This window comes from Aegilops tauschii, chromosome 6 (assembly GCF_002575655.3).
Source record: "Aegilops tauschii subsp. strangulata cultivar AL8/78 chromosome 6, Aet v6.0, whole genome shotgun sequence".
NCBI lineage: Eukaryota > Viridiplantae > Streptophyta > Magnoliopsida > Poales > Poaceae > Aegilops > Aegilops tauschii.
The window spans coordinates 411,312,054-411,324,057 of NC_053040.3; the positions used below are offsets into that span (position 1 = coordinate 411,312,054).

Sequence of the window (12,004 nt, forward strand, 5' to 3'; positions counted from 1 at the left end):
GAACCCGCCTAGGCATATGAAGGAGAAATGAGCTTTGAACTTGTAAATGATGTTAATCATTTGTATGCATGAATTATGCGAACCCGCCTGGACGTATGAGGGAGAAATGGGCTTTGACCTTGACGACGACCTTAATTATTTATCTAATTCCATTTATATGCACCTTAATCGTTTATCTGATTTCATTATATGCATTGTAGCCCGTAGCAACGCACGAGTATTCTACTAGTGCATGTAATGTTCCTACTCATCTAGTAGTAGTGGCCAAGTATGCATGCACTGCAATTAATTCAAATTAATGCATTAGTTTAATTTTGGTGGTTTTCTAAAGTACGAGATATATTTCTTCACTCACCATGTGCATTGGTTGATGAAATTTCATATTTGAACCCCTGTAAACTGGAGAGGAGGGAGTAACAGTTTTTTTTTTACTTACAATAATGTGTATTGGTAGTACAATTCATGTGCTTAATTAGACACATCTGGTATACAAATAAGCATTCGTAGTACTCGAAGCATCTTCCTAGGCACTTTACATCATATTCATGGCCTTATAAATGATTATAACACTATTCTATTTTGGTTAAAAAGGGATTGCCCCGGCCTCTGCATCATCACGCGTACACAACAAATTAAACAAACAATTAGAATAGCTTGTGCTAGTAATAAACGATGAGACATGGCAGAATAATTCGGATCAAGAAAAATGTTTTCCGGGCAGGGGGCACGGTCCGAGCCTAGAACACGTATCTGAGGAGTGCGCGTCTCCTCTTGCGGAAACGTGCGATCCCGAAACTGCCCAACCACTCACACTGCGCAAAACCGCGATCCTACATATACGGACGGTGCACGCCGAGACACCTGTGCACACCACGCGAGCCGCGGCAAAGACACAGAGAAGCGAGAGGGGACAACAGTCAAAAGAGCGAGCGAGTCGGAAGAAATCCCTTGAGATGGACGCAAGACCACGACGGGCATCGTCCTCGCCGGCGGCGGCCTTGTCCCTGCTGCTCCTGTTCCCCATGTTTCTAGGTAATGAATAAGGCTGGCTCTGCTCTGCTCTGCTGTCCATTTCGTCGCGGCTTGCGCGCTTTGCTGATATCTATCTGTCGTTCTTCCTCTTCTTGATTCCGGCCGGACAGGGTGCCAGGCGTCGGCGTACGGCGACGATTCGGGCGCCGGCGGCATGACGGCGCTGCAGAAGCACGCGGCGTTCTTCGACGGTGACAAGGACGGCGTCGTCACCTTCTCTGAGACTTACGCAGGTGAGCGAATTTTTTCCCCATTCACTTTCTGCTTTTGTTCCCTGCATCTTGTTTTTCCACAGAGATTTCGCCAGGCGATTCTCGGGTTGATGTTCGTTGATTCTATCTCACGTTCAATTACCCCCCTTGCATATATATCAGCGTTTCGGGCCCTCGGATTTGGATTTGCTGCCTCCACCTTGAGTGCCACCTTCATCAATGGCGTCCTTGGCCCCCAGACCAGACCGGTAATCCTTCGACAGAGAAACCTTATGTCTTTGTCTGTCGGAGTTTTCTTCTCTGTTAAGTTTAAGGTTCCTGGTTACTGTTAGCTTGTGTCTGCAACATTCCCTTGCTTCCCTGAGAAGAGAAGGCAACGCTAGATTAGAACGCGTCATTTTATCTGCGGTTTTGAGCCGATTATTCAGTGCTCTGGTATGTTAGGCTAGCTACCTGAGCCACAAAGTTTTGTTCTGTGGAACATTTAACACCTTTTACTGTGCTTTCTCCAAGTGTTGATAAAAGCTCAATTATCTGTAGTATTCCTACGAGTGCATAGATACGCGATCCCGGGTCTGACAAGTAATGACTGTCAAAATCATGAAATGTACTTACTACTGTATAATTTAGAAGGATGCCTGGTTTCAGATTTTGACAGCACAAGCGTCAGATGTGGACATTTTTTTTCTTCTATGAAGTCGTGGGCAGATGACTAGCTAGTACTAGTAGTGCTGTACTCTGTGATCACTGTGATGTTGCACAACTCGCTTCGAACTTTAGTTATCAAATCAAAGAAACCGAGCAGATCTTGGCAATCCTTCATTTTTCCCCCCAAAGTGCAAGCAAGTTAAAGGGCTATGAAACTCGTGCAGGAAAATGACACGGCGCGCATGTCCATCTACATCGAGAACATCCACAAGGGCATCCACGGGAGCGACTCAGGCGCGTATGACTCCCAAGGAAGGTAAAGCACACGCCAACTTCTCCATCTGCTCCAACTTGCGCATGGTAATCCGCTAGTAACGCTGCTTGATCAACCAACCATTGCAGGTTCGTTCCGGACAAGTTGGAGGCGGCGTTCGCCAAGCACGGCAAGACGGTGCCGGACGCCCTGACGTCCGCCGAGGTGGACGAGCTGATCACCGCGAACCGGCAGCCCAGCGACTACGCGGGATGGTACGCACGATCTACGGCCTCTCCTGTTATCCATCCTGCACGTAATTTTCAGACCTCCTGACGCGGCAAACGAAACAACATATGCAGGGCGGGCGCGTCGGCGGAGTGGAAGCTGCTGTACAGCATCGGCAAGGACAAGGACGGGCTCCTCCGCAAGGAGGACGCCAGGGGCGTCTACGACGGCAGCCTCTTCGCCAGGGTGGTGCAGGAGCGGAGGGCATCATCGCAAGAAGAAACCCAGGCATGATCGTGGCACGCCGTCACGGTGTGTGTGTGGCTACCGTACAAGCGACGGAGGCCAGTCTGAACACTCGAGTCCGTCCGAACCGATGCGTCGCTGGCTAGGTACAGGGCATTACTGGTACTAGTCCAAATTACTTATCCGGTGTGATTGGCTCGTCGCGTCACGCCGTCACGGTCTGTCGCCACATAGCTACGGACAGTACTATACTGCTGAACGAATGTTAGAAAAATAGCCAGTGTGAACAGGTGTGAACGCTTGTGAACGGAATCTTGGGATGGGACCGATGTCCTCTTGTTTGTGTCCTGTGGATATGGATTTACAATGCGTGCACGACTGACTTGCTAGGCGGTGCAGTTGTATGGGCTATGGAGTACTCCTACTCCTTTGTTTCGTTGTAACTAGCCTCCTAGGAGATTCTTCTGGGGCTGGCGCCTCAATAAAGCTCCCTAAATTAACCCCATGGTAATTATAATCGGTGAATGTTCCTGGGAAGGATGACAATTGCGAACACTTTGATGCAACTTTAGCTGTCATGAGGATGACAATTTTCGCTTGCAAGCATGATAATTTTATGAAAAATTAAACTAAAGCGAAGTTGCCATGCTCGGTAACTATATATGTTGTGAAAATCGTTCGCGATGTCATCCCTACCAACCAAGGTTTGCTGACTATTGGATAAACAAAATACCTACTCCAATTTCACGTCTCTCTTTTGTCTTGCCCGTGATGTTTGTCTGCGTCCTCCTTGTTGCAATCAATCCCGTTTTATTAATTCGCTGGAATCAATGGAGCCAGCGAGCTAGGTCGCTGTCAGCTTTATCTTCCCGTGCATCCTTTGCCTGCTCACAAAGGTTCCGTCGCGCTGTTCCTTTTTTGTTCCCCTTGTTTCATTGTCTGTACGCTGAGACTGGCTGTTTAGAAACTGTGTTCAGCGATATCATAATCGTCGTCGGCGCTGGCTCGTCTGACGGTATTAGGTGGAAACCCGCGGCTGTCGACGCCGGCGACACGAGTCCCTGGGTGCTAATCATGCCAGCAGGTGGAGTGGTTGCGGACTCAGTCTCCGGTGTTCACCCCATGAGGCGAGCCAAAGTAACAGTAGATCATTATCTTGGCGGAAAATGGTACGCACTGGTAGATCTTTTAAGAGAGCTGCAGATTCCATCAATCTAATACGATAGTACAGTCCATGTGCATAGGTCTGTCCTGAACTCGTCGCTCATTTGAAGATGCTTTGCACATACCCCTTCCATTTCAAAATATATGATGTTTTAGTGTTAGAAAATGTCTTATATTTTGACACGGAGTGAGTATTTCGGTATTTCACGCCCTGGTGGCGCTAGGAGGGTTAGAACATCTCTAACCGATCCGGCAATCCCCTACAAAGTTTTAAGGATCGATTTTCCTTTCCTAAACCGCACCTAATTGAACTCGTAGGTGCGCCTCCACGGTGCAAAAGGGCAACTTAAATTCCCCTTCAGAACCCCCGGCTTGCCGGATTTGCCCCCCTCCCCCCGATCGACCCCCACTGGCCTCCGCATGCGAGCTGTGGGAAGACCGGGAGGCCCGCGACAGCGAGCACCTCGAGGCAGAGCATGCCGACAAGGAGTACATGGCGGGGCTCCGCCGCGTGTACCCGGAGCGCATCAAGGAAGAGCTAGCTTTGACAGTACGATCTCTTTAAGTTGGCAATGGTGACAGTCTTGTCTCCAGCGATGGTGACGGCTCCAGGTCCGACGATAGCGGAGCGGGACAGGCGGTGCCAGCCCCATCGCCGATGACGAATGGGAGAGGATCATGCCCGAGATAATCGACAGTGACTAGTTTGTTTCAGTTTGTATGCAATCTTTAGTTTAGATTTTGTTTGAAGTTATTTAAATATAGTTTATGCTAGTAGTTGAATCGAAGTTTGAATTGAGTTTGATGGACTAGTTTGTATCAAACTTGCTTTGTGTCCAATTTTTGTAAGGAGTTAAGTTTAAGAGATCGCCTAGAAACCTAGAGGACCGAATTTAAGGATTTCAAGGATAAAACGTCATATACTCCTCTACTCCTAAATTATAAGAGATAGAGATGCACTTAGAGCATCTACAACCGGGTCCTTCACTTTCTTTTTAAACGTCTAGGCGAACAGTCCACACACCACCCTGACACGAAAACACCATCTAAGTTCTAACCGGATCCTTTAAGCCAAACCCGGGAGCGTTCTCGCGTCGGACAGTCTCATCCCGATCCCATAAATATATTGTCCCTATTCGCACAGACCAAACCCTAGCCATTTGCTAGCTCACTCCACCACCAGTAAGCTCCGTCCAGCTCCTCTCCGGTCATTTCTGGCATGGGAGGAAGCGTATGTGAGTCCGACAACTCCGGATCTGTCTATTGGGACCCTGTCCCCTACTCGGACGAGGAGGAGATAGCCATCCGACTAGCATTTCGTTGGGCCTTGCTGGATAACCAAGCTCTGGCATCGGAACCGCTCTGGCTTTAATCCATTGTCGGAAGCTCGCGACAAATGGAGCATGTTTCGATTGGAGAGTCAGGTGCGCCTTTACCCACGCATTCACGACGTATGAGCCAGTTGCGTTTGGATCCAGCGGCGGCGATGCGTCCGCCGGCGGCTCGAGATGCGTGTCTACTCTGGATCCAAAGCCAAAGAGCGATGGCTGGAGGTATAGGCACGCCGCTGATGATGGCGTCGGGTCATCCAAGAAACCCGACATTGGGTCCTTGTATCGGCGACGGCAAAATCCGAGGTCAACGGCGCCAATGCACACGGTCGCTCTGGATACCCAGCTGTAGCGGAAAAGCCGATACCGAGGTCGTCCAAAGAAAGAAGCTCGAGATCGGGGCCACCAATGCAAACACCAAAGTGAAAGAGGTGGCACTAGCTCATGACCGTGGCCTTGAGCAAGATGACCCCGAAAATAAGAAGTTGGTTCGAGAAAAAGCAAAAATAGATGCTCGATCAAGATAATTGAGCCGTCTTGTGTGCCGGGATGAACCACGGAGACCCATGAGACATGAAATATGGTTGTTCTTTGTGCGCTAGCAAGTATGCCGACCGTTGACTTTGTTTTGCCGTCATGAAACTATGGGTGGTGATTATTTTGTAGGCTGATACATGTGCCGGCCGCCGGTGCTCTAGCAGGCATGAACTACGGGGGTTAAATTTCCGATTCTATTTTCTTTGCAAAACATTACGCGGCCAGACGAAAATCCATCCGCACGGCCAGTGCAAATGTACAAATGCCGGACACCCAGCGCAAATATACAAATGCCGGACACCGCTCCTTTACCGGACCTAAACACACAAAATCCAGATAAAATTGACGTCCTCTCGGGTCGTGTGTTGGAGTTGGCCTGAGTCCACTGTGCCTGGTCAGGTGGGGGCGTGATTGAATCGTCATCGTGTCTACAGGTTAGAAAAAACTGGTAGAGTTTTCAACAAGTTTGGTCAACAAGTGGATTTACAGAGTGACCATGGATGATCTGATGCTTGACTGAGGACTGCTAGCTCTAGCTACTCTACGTGTCGAGCTCCAGGGGATCGGGGGAAGAGGAGCCAGCAGCCGTCTTCTTCTTGGCCGGCGCCGTCTTGCTCCGGAATGGCCGGCACGCCTTGACGCTGAGGTCGACGGCGGCCGCGAGCGCGAGGAACATGGCTGCGTCTTCCATGCACATGACGTGCCGCGCGGCGAGGTGCACCAGCGGCGGCCTGCTGCTCGTCGCCGCCTCGCCCTGCACGCTGCAGCTCATCACGAACCCGCCGCCCGCGCACGACTCCCCCATGCTCGCCGCGCAGTACGACGATGCCGACGGCGTCTCCGACGCCACCGCGTCCTCCGGGAGGACCGACTGTCTGTCCATGTCGATGGAGAACTCCCCGCCCTTATCGCAGCTCAGAGGCGTCTCGGACACGAGGACGCACGCGTCCCGCCGCTCCGGGAGGAGATGCAGCCGAAGGCACACGGCGTCCTTGCCGCCCGCCGGCGCAGCGCACTCCCGCCACGCCTCCAGCCGGCCCCACGGCTGCCAGCTCTCCGACGACCCCGTCGTGTCGGCGCGGACGATGAGCCACGCGCCTGGGTTGGACCGCGCCACCGTGTCGCAGCCCGTCGCCGGCACGAACGGCGTGGCCATGAACGCCGCGGCCACGGCGGAGCCGGACAGGTCGTGGATCGCCACCTTCCAGCCCTTCCTCTCCCTCCTCCTCCCCGCCATGTCCGTCTCCTTCTCCACGCCGCTTCCGGAGCTCGACCAGTACTGCCCGCCCAAATGATCCGGCTGCGACGCCCTGCCAGCAACAAATCAGAGATGAGACATCAACAACCTCATAAAGCTTCTGGCAATTCATTTTTGTGCAGAATTTCATATCATGGCAGTGTCACTGTCAGCAGCGGAGCACTCACCGCCTCACGTCGCGGATGAACTTGCAGCTAAAGATGGGCTGGCTGGCGCCGCCATGGAGCTGGACCACCTGCGGGTTCAGCGCGACCTCGTCCTCGAACCGGAACACGTACCGAGGGTCAGCCTCCACCCGCACTCTCACGTGCAGCTCCGCCGCCCTGCCGATGCCCGTCCAGCCATGGCGAAGCAGCACAGGCTTCCCGTCGCGCCACTCCGGCCCGACGTCCACCCTGACCGCCCCGACCAGCCGCCGCTTCAACCCGACGCAGTGCCCGCCGCCGTCGCGCCTGCTCACGTACACAACGATCTCGAGGTACGGCGGCTCCGGGGCTCGGAACCACCTCGACGTCGGCAGCGCCTTGAGACCGGGCTCGTCCAGGGAGAACACGGCCGCGTTTGCGTGCGGATCAATGTTGAACTCTGAAGAATTTGCCAGAGGCACCGGAGCTATCTGAACCGGGAAGCCTCGGAGCCGGATCTCGCAGTGGCAAGCCTTTCTGGCGCTTGCGCCGGGGAGCCTCAGGCCAAGCTGCCCGACCGAGAGCCTCACAAATGCCTGGGGATCCATGGTGTGCGTCACCGGAAATTAACTGGCTCCGCCTTGTGCTGAAAATTTTGGGCATATCCATGCTGTCAGAGCTGATATCAGCGTACTGCAGCAGAGAATGAAATAAGCAATAGATATGCAATGATTTTACAATTTTACATTGCTGATGATAAAGCCAGTACACATGCCATTACATAGTCATGTCATCAAACTTCTTAAGAGTGTATATATTGTAGTAATAGCCAACAAAGGTTATTATCTCAAGCCCATTTTCTCTCACGGGTTTTTCCAATTTCTCGGTCGCCGGGAAATTCTAGCTTCACCCTCACCAAGTTACAAACTGAACCCAAAATTTGTAAAAATAACTATTATGCACACGTAACTTTAGCATTAATACGCCATTCCCTCCTTCCCAAAATATATGACGCACTTTTGATATTTTTCTAGTCTTCATCGCATAACTTTGAATCTAATACAGTATACTATATTGACTACAAGAGAGGACACAAGAGGACATGCATTAGCTCCCCTTACAGTTGGAAGGAATCAACGGTCAGTATCATACAGACAAAAACACTGATATACTGTACTGACTCGTTATTTGCATAAAAAGAACGTAGAAAATACAAACAATATTACCATAAAAACACCAAATTATGATATAATAATACAATGCCCAGTGTATAATATTAAATAGGAGCGAAACAAGTTTCTCCCACATAACTTATTTGGCAATTATCATGGATGGAGCACTATGAACCTGGTGATAACACAAAGAGCTTAGTCACACGTTAGAGCATCTCCAACAGAAGCGCTACATAAGCGACGCGCGGTATAAAAACTGCTTTTAGCGCGTGCGGACCCGATTTGGAGTCTCCAGCGGCTGCATAAAAAGCGCGCGCTATAACTAATGCAGCGCGCACATTAAAAAAGCATATATTTAGTGCCTCACGCGCAACATATTTTACAGCGTTTGTTGGAGCAAACGTCTTCTAGCGCCCTAAAAAAACTACTTGCACGCTATAAACCCGTTTTTTGGGCGCCGCCGGGCGGCTGTTGGAGATGCTCTCACAAAGAGTAGAATACTTTCAGGCTAACACAAACTAAAAAACGAGCAACGTGTTACAGCCAACTGCTCAATTGGCACAACTATAAAATTGATCTTCCTACCCAATTGATTAACCAAAAACAAATCGATCACCAAAATTGATCGTTGTAGCTGTTTCTTACTCTTGCCTAATCGAGACAGCAAAAGTCTGAATCAAACAGTCTAGACACTTTTAGTCATCCAAATTGATTCAACAAACGTCCGAACATTCGAAATCCCACAAACCAGCATCAAACTAGGGAGGTTGGAGAGTCCAGATGTCTGCCACGCGGTACTGTGACAACTTGAACCACAGAGAAACCCCTCTCCCGCCGTGGTTGTTCTAGAACCCTTCGCGCCGTGTATTCACTCTGGCTTGACAGGTCAAACGCCAACCCACATTCACATGGCGTGGCGACTGAGAGACCTACTCCTATGATGCTTGCATTGAAGCTTCGCCGGTCCGCCTGCCCCGGCTATTAAAGCGCCCGACCGCGAACGCAAGTCCTACCATCCTCCTCGTCAAACCTGCCCCACGCCACTACACCTCCACCACTGGCCGCCACCATGGGCAACAAATCGGACGCCTCCAACTGGTGGCCGATGACCGGCTATCCGGGGGAGCTCCAGATCCAGTTGGTGCTGCCGCCTACGGTATCCGGGCCACTTATTGCGGAGAGCTCCGTTCAACATCAAGACGGAGCTGATCTCCTCGGACGGCGACGAGGATATCCGTTCAACGTCAAGCCGGGAGGAGAAGGCACCCCTTCTCGTCGCTGCTACCACGGCTGATGATGAGTTCACGCGGTAGATGGAGATCACACTCCAGCAGTCATTGAACAATCATGGTCCGATACTATCGCCCCCTCCGCGAAACTACGACGTACAAATCGGACACCGCATGAAGGAGGAGCCCTCCCCGCCGTACAACCACAACGTCTAGATCAGACATAGTGTGGAGACGACCTCCCCACCGCACCCCCACGTGAAGGAGGAGCCGCCCTCCCTGCCACCACTAGGCGGCCAATAGGTGGCGGTCGTTTGCCATGAAAAAGGAGGACCAGTCCTCCGCGCTGGCGAATCCACAACCGCGCGTGGAGTACTACCTCCAAGGTGCTAGAGCCGGGGGTGTGTCCTCCTTCACGGCCAACAAATGCCTCTATGAGGTGGTGCGCCAGGAGCAGCGCATTCAACTCAAAGGGCAGTGTTCGTGAAGAGCCAGGTGGCGCCTACTTGGGTACTCGTGGAGGCTTGGACCATCAGCCGGTCCAAGACGACCGAGCAGTCGGGCGCCTGCCGCCTGCACCGGCAGAAAGACGGGCTCCTCAAAGTGCGGCTCGTGTAGTCCGAGCATGTCACCTTCATCTGAGTCGTCGATGTCGCCAAAGACAAGCGTCGCAAGGTAGTGAAGGATACGGCAGAGCGTCTGGGCCGCGAGCACCCCACAGCGGCCCGGCGGGGATGCCGCGATGCCTGGAGGACCTTCCCCTACTGGCACGACGATGACGACGGTAGGCGTCGGAGCTACAGGCGGCCTTAGAGGCCATGCTTACGAGGTCGGCTTTCGGTACCTGGCCTAGTTTAGTTTAGTTTAGTTTAAGTTTAATATGAACTTGTTAAATTTTGTCCGGTTGGTTGTAAATATCCCAAACTTTATTAAATTTCATCCGTTTATCTTCAATTCCGTTTGTTTTATTGCTCTATTCGTTTGAATGGGCCAGACAAAAATTAGGATCTCCCTCTTCTGGCGCTCCCGCGGGTGACAGGGGAGGCCACCCGCCGCCGCCGGCCCCCGGCCCTCCTCGCCCTTCTCAGCGGCGTGGCGCGGCGGGGTCCCGGTGTTGGATGTGTGTTAATGGACGCGTGTAGGGTTGTGGCGTTGTCTGGCGTTATTGTGGCGTCGATGATAGTTGGGCCTGGCAAGGCCTATGCATTGACCTCTTCTGAAGATGGGACGGCGAAAGATTGTGGCGGTGGATTCTAGAACGTGCACATGCGGTACTCGACGAGGGTCTGCTAGATCGGTCGGTGCTCTCGGCTCGCCGTGGAGCAGCCTGGTGAGGCCACCGGATTAGATGGCTTGCATGGATGCGCCAATGCACTTCATCAGATTTGCAGGTGTGGCGATTGAGATCGTCATTAAGGTGGGCTTTGGGTCAACTCATGTATCTACTTTGTGAGACTTCCTTGAATAATTCAATAAAAAGATGGCTGCATGTACCATTTTGCTGCAGATATTAGAGTAACCCTCTTTTTCGGAAAAAGAGACATTTTGGTGTCCACTTATGGATGGTCGATGCCTAGTCCGCTGTGTCAATTTGATGATCCGCCTTGGAGATGTCCTTACTCCCAATCTCGCTCGGAGGATTGAACTCAATGGTGTTACTAAGCTAGATAAGGCGAAGCAGAGCCCAACCTTTTTCCTCCCAAAGGACAAAAATGGAGGGGAAAGCAGATAGAGAGGACGAGTTGGTACTACTACTACTACGAGCTGTGATGTGCTACTGGGGATTGGGGCCTCTACTCTTTTTTTCAACCTTTGATCTTTATTCTCTCTTGTTCCATGGTGATCATCTCTAGAAGAAAAATATAAAAGAAGCCCAAGCCCAGATCCCAAGCATATCCAGCTCACATCCAAATCACAAATTATAACAGCAGAAAGTAACCAATACAGTAGTAACAAACACAAAACCACTCTGAAATTAAGCAAGAAATCGAGCTGCACCTGTCCTCGAGAGCTGGCTGCCAAGCCTCGGCTATTCCTCTTCCTCGCCCCCGAGAAGCAGCAGATCGATCGAGCACTATAGCTCAGCTAGGCTACAGGCAGCACCTCCTCCGTGGCTGGCCGACAAGGCCGGCATCCGGCTCGCCTGCCGGCAACCCATCGGCGACCCCGGCGCAATTCATCGCCGGCGAAGGCCGAATCGGTCCAAGAGGGAGAGGACAACGAGCAAGGTGGAGCTAGATAGCGAAGAGCAAGAAGAGAGCGCTGCTGCCTGCTGCTAGCAAGAAGGCGATGGAGAAGAGAGGGGATGGGGACGACGACGACGACGACCGCGAGCACTTATAGTACCCTCGGAGGAATGCTATTCATTGGCTTTAACTAATCAGTGGAGTAGGCAGGCAAGGCAGATCAGGTGGACGGGAGCTAGCTACGGAGGAAGCAACCGGTGATTAGTAGTACTAATGGAGCCGCTGATTGGACTTCTCGTGGATATGGGGAGGTGTAGCGTACGTGATGACGGGCGGTGCTAGCTGGACTCCATAGCGCCCACTTGCGACCTCGCTTTCAGGAC

General features: G+C 51.8%; 2 protein-coding genes across 4 annotated transcripts; one reads left to right on the forward strand and one right to left on the reverse strand.

Moving 5' to 3' along the window:
• The first annotated feature begins 752 nt into the window (after positions 1–752).
• LOC109755607 (probable peroxygenase 5) lies at positions 753–2,994 on the forward strand. The gene is made up of 6 exons (XM_020314505.3): positions 753–1,032; positions 1,143–1,265; positions 1,407–1,492; positions 2,117–2,208; positions 2,295–2,420; positions 2,508–2,994. The coding sequence occupies exons 1-6, from the start codon at positions 954–956 to the stop codon at positions 2,665–2,667; spliced, it is 666 nt and encodes a 221-aa protein (XP_020170094.1). The 5' UTR covers positions 753–953; the 3' UTR covers positions 2,668–2,994.
• Positions 2,995–6,086: 3,092 nt separating this feature from the next.
• LOC109755588 (uncharacterized) lies at positions 6,087–12,004 on the reverse strand. Of its 3 annotated transcripts, none has more exons than XM_020314487.4 (3): positions 11,434–12,004; positions 7,077–7,680; positions 6,087–6,961 (listed from the first exon to the last, which is right to left on the reverse strand). In XM_020314487.4, exons 2-3 carry the CDS (start codon positions 7,640–7,642, stop codon positions 6,193–6,195), a joined length of 1,335 nt encoding a protein of 444 aa, XP_020170076.1. In that variant the 5' UTR covers positions 7,643–7,680; positions 11,434–12,004; the 3' UTR covers positions 6,087–6,192. The 3 variants fall into 3 exon arrangements, with proteins under 3 accessions (XP_020170076.1, XP_020170077.1, XP_020170078.1); XM_020314488.4 differs by having other exon boundaries at positions 7,077–7,727; positions 11,434–11,796; XM_020314489.4 differs by having other exon boundaries at positions 7,077–7,704; positions 11,434–11,783.

Coding starts and splice junctions, on each gene's coding strand:
- LOC109755588 (XM_020314487.4), bottom strand. CDS start 7,642: ATGGATCCCCAGGCATTTGTGAGGCTCTCGGTCGGGCAGCTTGGCCTG. Junction 6,962..7,076: donor TTCATCCGCGACGTGAGGCG/GTGAGTGCTCCG, acceptor TGTTGCTGGCAG/GGCGTCGCAGCCGGATCATT.
- LOC109755607 (XM_020314505.3), top strand. CDS start 954: ATGGACGCAAGACCACGACGGGCATCGTCCTCGCCGGCGGCGGCCTTG. Junction 1,033..1,142: donor CCTGTTCCCCATGTTTCTAG/GTAATGAATAAG, acceptor CCGGCCGGACAG/GGTGCCAGGCGTCGGCGTAC. Junction 1,266..1,406: donor CTTCTCTGAGACTTACGCAG/GTGAGCGAATTT, acceptor CATATATATCAG/CGTTTCGGGCCCTCGGATTT.